We start from the raw sequence: 10,900 nt of genomic DNA on the forward strand, positions 1-10,900 counted from the left end.
TCCTAAGGGGGATGGGTGAGTATTTAAAAGAAGATGTATTAAGTAGAGTAAAAACTGAAAAAAGTTTGAAAGCAGCCACTTTATTCCTCTAAGGAATAAATAATGGGAATGTTGATGCATACGGAGCTGCTTACATTAGGAATAAACAATTTGGTAGCCAGAATGGGGCAAAATATGCTTATATTGTCTAGTGATAAAACTTCACTACATTTTCTCTAACTATAAAACTGACTACAGTCTAGCCCTAAGAATCTGAGTCACATCCAACTGCAGAATTGAAGAAACAAATTACCATCTGAGTATCAGTGATGACTGTTATCCTTTATTCAACTTTTTTGCAGAGCCCATGTTATTTCTATCCTTACTGAATTACCAGAATTAATTATATACATCTACTCTCAAACACTAATTTTAAAGTAGTGGGAAAGATTACTAAGTATGAATGTTCTTACTAATTAGATGACTGGAACATCAAATAGAAAACACTTTTTCAGTGGCTTTTCAAAAATGCGTGCATTTCAAAAACATCTACTTGCATATATATACATACACCTATTCATATATTCATGTTCATTCTGTGATAATTCATTGAACTAAAAATTTATGTTTTGGGCACTTTTAAAAAGTTAAAAAAAACTAGCACTCACATGAAATCAGTAATAATTGCATATTTACTTACTATTACTTCCTCAGCTTGTCGAACCAGATCAGCTGTTTTTGCCTCCAATTCTGCATTTAAACGCCTAAAGGCAGAAAATAATTATTATTTGGGATATACTCAAAATTCTAACAAAAATAAAAGTAATTAAATTTCAGTAACTACACTTTAGCTAATCAAAAAAATGCCAAAATATACACATGACATTTTTATTCTAAAATTACCATTACTTTAGAACTCTTACCTCCAACCACTCATGATTCCTTATCTTTTGTGGTAGAAATTCATACAGTAACTCGTGGCCTCTCTCTGGCCCTCACTTCAGGTGGAATGATTTATTTGGGTAGAACAAACTGGATGGGTTCAACTCAGTTTCACTCTCCATCTTCGTGAGATCAACTCCAACTAGGGACAGGAATAGGGCAGGGTGGGGGAGAGGCCTGCTTTGGTCTGGGGTGTTGCTGCAACTGGGGAGATAACTCTGGGTTTAGTGAGCAGACCTAATGTGGCTCACACCTCAGCTACATACTTCAGTATCAGCTTCAGAAACAAAGGTGACTGTTTTGGCCTCCACTTGCCACTCCTTCCTCCACCCCCATCCCTGCCTCACCCCACCACATCTACTTGGAATCTAACCAAGAATAGGAATACTATTTGGCTCCATTTAGATGGGAAGAATGGCAAGAATGGCAATATCACTGAAGGAAACTCTTTTTAAGGAAAAAAGTGTTCATAATCCTTCCACCATCATCCAACTGTTTTTATTTTTCATATTCCCTTCTAATTTTCATCTATACACACAATTTCATACTATGCTTTCCTACAAAAAACAGAAGGAATATGTATCTCCACATAATCTTTATAATTCATGCCTAAAATGGCTACACAATTCTAATGAGTTGCACTTAACATAATGTACTAAACTGTTCCTACTGTTAAATATTCTTTTTCACTTTTAAAGGTTAACACTATAATAAATATCTTCAAAAGCATGTAACTTTTTAATTTTATTCACAGGTCACATTTCTAGACCATCTAGTCTCTTGTGAAATTACACGAAGGGAATATGTTGAGCAATTTTTAAAATGAGATATGATATTGTTTGTTTTTCTTCGATATGTGATTCAGAAGAAACAAGATTCAGACAATCCCCACCCCCAGTAAAAAAAAAAAAAAAAAAAGGAAGAAGAGAAGCAATACTACATTCCTTATGCCTTCCTAAAACAGTCTAATGTTGTAAGAAATATTTTTACATCTTAAGATCAGTTAATCAAAAGAAAAATAACTAATAAAGACTTAAAGTTGCATTTAAGATGCCATTACTTGATTTTTCACATTTTCTTAAGAATCATGAGAACTTAAATAGAAGCTTCTGGTCAATATAGTTTTCTGAGGATGACTCAGAACACTATTCTGCTCCAAACCATGGATGTCCAAATGGACATGTTGGATAAAATGTAATGAAGGAAATATTGCTAAACTCCAACTCAGGCAAGGAAAATACCCTGACACTAAAAATAAAGCAGTAACTCAAAGTGAGAGCAGTAAACAGGAACAGAAGCCAAAAGAGTCTAACAGCTAAAAACTGATGCATGTGTGGGAGTCATGAAGGACTACACCTGTGAAACACAGACTATAAAACACTACCCATAACATTAGGCAAATGGAAATGAAACTGGAGTCATGGGTGGAAAAGATTCTCTTGTCAGTGGTCAGAGAAAATTCATCTTTCCCAGATGGTGTGGGGACACTGTGCCAAATTTTAGTGTAGAAAGGTACACCGAAAGCAGTGAAAACTCTGATAAGCTAGGAAAGGTAAATGTGAAATCAACCTATAATGACATTTATTCATGTAGAATATCTGGAGCTCTCTCAGAAAGCAAACCCTGCTAAAAATAACCTCACAAACATAACAAACTGCACAAAGAAGTTACCAAGACCGAGAAACGGCAGACACGACAAAACTTATACCATAATAACTAGATTTTCTAAATCTATAAATAAAAATCTAAATCTAAAATCTATTTTTAAATATTTTATTTTTTTTCAACTTTTTTTTTTAATTTTTTTTATTTTTGGGACAGAGAGAGACAGAGCATGAACGGGGGAGGGGCAGAGAGAGAGGGAGACACAGAATCGGAAACAGGCTCCAGGCTCTGAGCCATCAGCCCAGAGCCCGATGCGGGGCTCGAACTCACGGACCACGAGATCGTGACCTGGCTGAAGTCCGACGCTTAACCGACTGTGCCACCCAGGCGCCCCTTTTTTTAAATATTTTAAATCAGGATTTTTCATTTGCCCACTCCCCAAAAAGCAGGAATAGAAACTATTAGGCAAGAGCTAATTTTTTTTTTTTTTACCAAAAGAACACTGAATTTAGGAAAGAACCAAGTAGAAATTACATTAACAAAAACACAGTCATTGCACTTAAAAACTCAAACTCAATGGTTACACTGATCAAATGAACTGAAGAGGAAATGAATTAGAAGAGAGATAAGAGACAATGCACCTAAAAGGAGATGAAGAGAAGCAAAAAGATAAAAATGCAAAAGAAAGGTTAACATGCATTGAAGAGAGACTGACAAAGACATATGTACATCTACCTAATAGAAGCTGCAGAAGGAAATCCCAGAAGCAGGAACATCAATATTCAAATACTGAGAATTTTCTAGTACTGAATAAAGACATGGATCTCAAGTGGAATTAAAATAGTGAAATTAGTCAGAGAAAGACAAAAATCATATGACTTCACTAATATGAGGACTTTAAGAGACAAAACAGATGAACATAAGGGAAGGGAAACAAAAATGTTATAAAACCAGGGAGGGACACAAAACAGAAGAGACTCATAAATATGGAGAACAAACTGAGGGTTATGGGAGGGGTTGTGGGGAGGAGGGATGAGCTAAATGGGTAAAGGGCATTAAGGAATCTACTCCTGAGATCATTTTTGCACTATATGCTAACTAATTTGGATGTAAATTAAAAAAAATAAAAAATAAAACAAGTTAAAAAAAAAAGACTGTAATCTGGGCACTAAGGTTGGTGCTGTTATTAGAATGGTTACTGTTTCTAGGTCTTTTCATGGACAAAGCTAGGAAATAGTGGGTGGGGGGAAGGGGAGGAGATGTTTTGTTTATTTATTATATACTTATTTATTTTTAATGTTTATTTATTTCTGAGAGACAGAGCATGAGTGGGGGAGGGGCAGAGAGAGAGGGAGACACAGAATATGAAGCAGGTTCCAGGTTCTGAGCTGTCAGCACAGAGCACGACATGGGGCCTGAACTCACAAACCTTGAGATCATGACCTGAGCCAAATTTGCTCAACCGACTGAGCCACCCAGGCACCCCTATTTTGTTTTAAAGATAAAATAAATCATAAGTTCAAACATTCTTCCAATTCAAATTCAAGACTACAGAGTTTTTACTTAGCCTCTTTTATGTTACATTCATATCTCCTTTTCCCACTCTGATCATTCTGGTTCTCAAAGTCACTGGGGATAAAAGAATTAAAATTATTATATACGAAACATATATCAAAACATATATATATAATCATATAACAAACATATATCAAAAAAGAAAACAGGGGCACCTGGACGACTCAGTCAGTAGATTATATGACTCGTGATCTCAGGGTTGTGGGGTTGAGTTCCATGCTGGGATTAGAAATTACTTAAAATCTTGAAAGAAAGAAGACAAAGAAAGAAAGAAAAGAAAAGAAAAGAAAAGAAAAGAAAGAAAGAAAGAAAGAAAGAAAGAAAGAAAGAAAGAAAATTAGCCCACACCTGTATACGTCAGGGTGAAATTACAGAACTTCAAAGACAAAAATAATCTTTAAATTATCAAAGCAGTTATTTAAAAAAAAATAGCCTACCAGCATGATGTTCTAAAAAGCTGACAGTAGACAGTTTATCAACATCTCTAGATTCCAATGGACTATGAAGTGTTAACTTCAATGGATTGCAGAGGAAAAAAACTGACCATTTAGAATTCTATGTCCAGCTAAACTACCATAGAAGAGTAAGTGTTAACAAAATTTTCAAAAAAGACTGCAGACTCAGAAAAAGTAATGAAGGGTCTACACTTCAGGAAGGAGGAAGCTGGACCTAGAAAAAAGGTCACAACAGGGACAAAAATTAGAAAACGTGATGATAAATCTAAATTAGTTCAGAACATAAAAATAACATTAATGATAACCTGGAGAGCAGCAATGTTCAAAACTAAGAGCAAGTCAAGTATTATCTAACTTGACAGATAGAAGAAAACCAAGTTAAAACATTTTAAGGTCTTTCCAAACCAGAAAAAGAAAAATAGAGATACAACAAAAACTTCAATCCAATAGAAGACAGAAAAGAACAAAGGGATAGTAAAGAGGAAATACAAAAAATAAAATGACCCAAAGAATTTCAAATTAATGACACAATAATGTAAATAAATTCACTTATCAGAGGCAGAAATGATCAGACAGGATATAAAAACAATGTTTTTAAAACTAAATGATATAAAAAGCTTATAAATAAAAGAATAAAAAAATGGAACTAATAATGAAAGAAATAATTCATTTCATCTGGAAGATTTAAGGAAATCAAACAATACAGTGTCCAAGCAAAAAAAATGAACACAATTCTATGAAGAAGTTTTTAAATTATAGTTATAGCTTATTTCAATACACCTCTAACAGGAATCAACAGAGCTAGCAAGAAAAAAAAAATGGTGAGGATACTGATATTATGGAAAGCCAAATTAATTAGCTTGAGCTAAGAGATTAATTCACAAATAGCAAATATACTTTCTATCAGAGAATACATGAACATTTACAAAAACTGAACATGCATCTACAACATTCAGAAGTAAGTTTCAATACATTTTCAAATATCATTAGTATGTAATTCTCTGACCATAGTGCAATTAAACATAAATTTTAAAATTATAAAAATAAAGCAAACAATCTATATGCCTGGGACTAAAAAACTCCTAAATAATCACTTATGAAAATCATAAAATATTTTAAACCAAATAACCACAAAAGAAATAAATATCAAACTAGGCCCTGAAATACAAATAAGCTGTAGGTGGAGAAAAATTTACAAAAATTAAATGTATTTATTAAAAAATTAAAAACAAAACTAAAAACGAAACTAAAGTAAATTAAAAATAACTTTTTTTTTTTTAATTTGAGACAGAGAGCATGAGCAGGGGAGAGGGGTGAGGGCGAGAGAGAGTCTTAGCAGGCTCTATGCTCAGTGTGGAGCCCAACACAGGGCTGCATCTCACAACCCTGTAATCATGATCTAAGCAGAAGTCAGGAGCCAGTTGCTCAACTGAGTGAGCCACCCAGGTGCCCTAGTAAACTAAATATGAACTAAATTACTAAACTAAAGAGTAAAAAAAAAAATCCACCACAATTAGAAGAGCTAGGATAAAGACCAAATAAGAAAACATAGATTAGCAGCAAAATCAAAAGCTAGTTCTCTGGGGGCATCTGGATGGCTCAGTCAGTTAAGCATCTGACTCTCGATCTCTGCTCAGGTCTTGATCTCAGGGTCATAAGTTCAAGTTCTGTGTTGGGCTGGGCATGGAGCCTACTTAAAGGGAAAAAAAAAAGCTAGTTCTCTGAAAAGACCAATAAAATAGACCTTCCAGCAAGACTGCAAAAAAGAAAAGGCAAAAATAAATGACACTAGAAAGCTTCCATAAGATGTGTGTGTATAAGGTAACAAACACGCACAAGACTTAAAATACACACCCACACACATACACATATATCAGACACATATACACATAATGGAACATTATTCAGCCATAAAAAAGAATGGAATCTTGCTACCTGCAACAACATGGATGATGGTAGAGAGTATTATGTTAAGTGAAATTAAATCAGAGAAAGACAAATAACATATGATTTCACTGATGTGGAACTTAAGAAACAAAACAAATTAGCAAAGGAGGAAAGAAAGAGAGAGAAAGAGAACCAAGAAATACTTAACCACAGAGAACAAACTGATGGTTACCAGAGGGGAGGTGGGTGAGGAGATAGGTGAACTTCGGGATGGGCATTAAAAAGCACACTTGTCGTGATCAGCACAGAGTGGTGTATGGAAGTGTTGAATCACCACACTGTACACCTGAAACAAATATAACACTATATGCTAACTATACTGGAATTAAAAAAAATAGTAATAAATTAACTATTTCTTAAAATAAAAAAAACTAATTAAAAATAACTATACTGGAATTAAAAAAATAGTAATAAATTAACTATTTCTTAAAATAAAAAATAAACATATTTCTTAAAAAATAAACAAACATATAACTATTTCTTAAAATAAAAAATAAACATATTTATGTTTTTATATTATAAATTTACCTTTTTAAAACATATATGAAGTGGACACTTTTCTACAAAACTACAAATTACCAAAATTTGTTCTGGAAGCACTAGTACATCTAAATTAATGATTATTCATTTATGAAACTGAAATGATAGGCAAAAAAATTCCATCAACAAAAAATACATCAGACTCAATTTCACAGTTTTAATCAAAGGATAGATGATCCCTAATTACAAAAAGCTTCCAAGAACAGAAAAAAACAAAAAGGAAAACTATTCTGTTGTTTCATGTGGCTAGGATAATATGGGTATCAAAATCAGAAAGGAAAAGAACTAGAAAAAAGTATAAGACCAATTTCATTTGTTTGAAGATGCAAAAAACCTACATAAAATTAGAGCAGTCAAATCCAGCAGTCTTTAAAGGAAAATAAAAAATCTGCTTAGTAGTTCAAAGTGTTAAAACATTAAATATGGAGGGGGAGGACATTTAGTCACCTAAATTAATTAGGGAAAAAAGTTTTGATAGGATTTAACATTCATTCAAAACAGCAATTAAAGGAAACAATGTCCTTAAACCTAACAAAACAATCTAGTAAAACTCTATTATCAAATTTCATACACAGTGATAAATTAAGTGGGCTCCTTAAAATCATAACCAAGATAAGGATGCTCATCATCACTTTTTCTATTCCATACTGCAGTGGAGGTGCTAACCAGATTGATTTTAAAAAATGCATAAGAAACTGTGAAGACACAAAACTATCCTTATCTACATTTGATATAACAATGATTATAAAAAATCCAAGGGACTCTATCTACACAACGACGAAGAGAGTTCAGCAGGACTGACTATATATAAATACGGGCCTAGGATCAACATACAAGATCAGCAATGTTCCTACACATCTAATCAATTAGAAATATTTTAAAAAGCCATTCATTACAGCCACAAAAACTATAAGGCACCTAGAAATAGATTACATATGTGAGGGTTTAATGTAGTAATATAAAATATTAAAGGACACCAAAAAACCCCAAGTCCTGTATAAATGGAGATGTATCAATATTCATAGAAAGAAAAATTCAATACCATAAAGATGCCAGTTCTCTCCCAATTAATCTATAAATCCAATGTAAGTGGTATTTATGGGTATGGGATGTGGGGAGGAGTGGGGCTTGCCCTACCGGTTATCAAGACCATTATAACAGAGGTCACAGAATCTTATTGTTTAGATTTCTAGTTTTATAATATAGGCAAGAAACTTGGAAAACCTACTGACTTGAGTAATCAGCACATTCTTTAGTATATTCTCTCAGATGGTGATTATTTCCTGAAAATATCTAACAGCAGTTGATTATAGACCATTCTGGATTGGGATCCCGGCAAGTTCTGTGTTCTGCTGATTGGAGACATCCCAAATATGCTTAATATCAAGACCGCATGTGGCAAAATACTCTGTTACTACCTCTTATTCTTGCCCATAAGAAAGGCCAGATATTTTACTCTTCTGCATGGCACAGAAGTGATCTATAGCTTCAGGCAGAGCCAGGAAGCTACTCTGTTCATATATGCCTCAGATTTGCACACCTGAGTACAGGTAACAGAACAAGCAACAACTGGCTACCTTTACCACAAAATGACTTTTGTTAAAATAGAATAGCTCCTATAAACGTCTTTAAGAAGACTTTAAGCAGGACCATAACAACATACCAGAGCTAGTTGCAAATTATACCCCTAAATAAGTAAATGAATTAACCTAATCAATGCAGGTATTTAGTGCTATCTAGAATATAATGAAAATAACCATTTGGGGTTGAGCACAGCTGATTCAGACCTGTACACAGACAACAGATGAGTTACTTAGGTAAACTCCTGAAGTGAATTAATAGGCCCATTTCATTAAATAGAGGAGAATGATTATCTTCCTACATGTTATGGCAAATTAACGAGTACATGTCTAGTTCATCAAGAGAGTTCACTTCAGTTTTAACTTTAAATATGCTTTAATTTTAAGTACAGATCATATGGTAACTCTATGTTTATCTATATGAAGCAGTACTATAATGTTTCCCAATTTTAAATTAAATTAGATAAATTAAAAAGAAAATGAGTTGGTAGAATATAATTTTTTGTAAGGGTATATGCAATGACAAATAAAAGACGTGGTCTCTTACTTTATAGAACTTACAGCCCAGTGGAAGAAACAGACAAAAAGTACACTAACAAATGAATTTGTAACAATTATGCTAACTGCAAAGAAAAATTAGTAAGTCCCTATAAAAAGAGTAACTGGGGAGCTTACTCTAACATAGTTCAGGAAGACCACGCGGAGCATTACAGGTGGAAGGCATGTGTGTGATTGTCCTCAAGGGAAAAGTCTGAGACGCTTAAAGACCAGTGAGGCTGGAAATTGGTACGCAAAAAAGAGAGGGCACCAGATCAAACTAGAGACAGGATCCAGATCAGACAGCTTCTGTTTTGATTTTTTGATTTTTATTTATTTTTTTTAATATGAAATTTATTGTCAAATTGGTTTCCATACAACACACAGTGCTCATCCCAACAGGTGCCCTCCTCAATGCCCATCATCCACTTTCCCCTCCTTCCCACCCCCCATCAACCTTCAGTTTATTCTCAGTTTTTAAAAGTCTCTTAGGGTTTGGTCCCTCCCTAACTTCAGACAGTTTCTAAAGTGCAACAGGGAACCACTGCAAAGTTTCAGGCAAGGGAGTGACATGATCAAATTGAATGATTACTCCGGGTCTGTGTGAAAACTGGGGCATGAAGGCAGAAATGGTCTAAAAATGAAAGCACGTGTTGTCAGAATAGGTATAATTACACTGAGCGCAGATAAGTAAAGGAAATGCTCCTCCCAACTCCACCAAATGTGGACGAGAACGGGAATTCCAACTGCAATGAGAAACACGCTTTCAATTTAGAAACCAAGAGAAATTTACATAATTAAACTCTAGAGACTCCAAATTAAGTGGATTTTCTTAAACTAGAAACTGAAATATTGGCAATTCCTGCTATCCTACTCACAAAGAGCATTATTATTTTCCTGATGAACATGTTTACTTGGGGTAAATTTCCATCCCCTTCAAACACTGACGATGCAAGCAGAGAAAAGATGAAGAAAGACTAGCGAATAGGATGATGAAAGGAGAGTGGTAAACAGTGAGTAACCCCGAAGACCCCGTCAGTCACCAGAAAAGTACTTGCAAGCAGCCTCATTTGGGTAAAGGAAAGTAGGCAAAGCTGAACGGCTTCTTACTTATATTCTTCCTCCCGGGCAAGTAGGTCACGTCTAGGCGCAGCAGGTTGCTGAATACGCTGCGGGAGCGGAGTGCTTGGAACGCTCCGTCTCTGTAAAAGAGAAAGGGACTTTCAGACCCGAAGTTCAATGAGGTTCCGCGTTCTCAGCCCGCTGGAAATCTAGTCGCTACTCGAGTGTCTGTGTTTGAACTGACCCGGGGACCGACACTGCGCCCCGCCATCTTTCACAACCGACGCTGTTACCGAGGCAACGAACTCATCTTCCCGCGAGAGTTCCCGCATCCCGGACAGCCTACAGCCCTGGGCGCAGACTCCATCTAGGCCTGGACTCTAGAGCTGTCTGAGACTGGGGTGGGGCACGAGGGCTAGGGAGTAAGCACAGAGCAAGGTCTAGCTGTGGACTGAAAGGGGGAACCCTGATCTGCACTGCCCCAGTAACCCAAGAAGCCAGCCTACTGGGTCGACATACAAATTGTGAAGTTGGGGTTGGAAACGTTTCAATCAAGGAAGGCAGGTCCGTTTCTAAAACTCAGTAAGAAGCAAGCTAGTAAAGCTCCTTCTCTGTTGTGCTTTTCCAAACTTACTAGCCAATTCGACCTCCACCTGGTTTTTAAAAAATGAACTCGTT

The 10,900-nt window shown here is 35.3% G+C and overlaps 1 protein-coding gene across 1 annotated transcript in view; it reads right to left on the reverse strand.

Annotated features, from left to right (window-relative positions):
- Positions 1-10,539, reverse strand: part of TEX9 (testis expressed 9) — a 61,843-nt gene extending 51,304 nt beyond the window's left edge. Inside the window, exons 1-3 of the mRNA XM_047864049.1 lie at positions 10,467-10,539; positions 10,271-10,362; positions 680-743 (exon numbers count right to left, since the gene is read on the reverse strand). Coding sequence (XP_047720005.1) covers positions 680-743; positions 10,271-10,362; positions 10,467-10,493 — 183 coding nt within the window. The 5' untranslated portion in view covers positions 10,494-10,539. The remainder of the gene's footprint in view (positions 1-679; positions 744-10,270; positions 10,363-10,466) is intronic.
- Positions 10,540-10,900: the final 361 nt, after the last annotated feature.

Source organism: Prionailurus viverrinus, chromosome B3, assembly GCF_022837055.1.
Source record: "Prionailurus viverrinus isolate Anna chromosome B3, UM_Priviv_1.0, whole genome shotgun sequence".
Classification (NCBI taxonomy): Eukaryota; Metazoa; Chordata; class Mammalia; order Carnivora; family Felidae; genus Prionailurus; species Prionailurus viverrinus.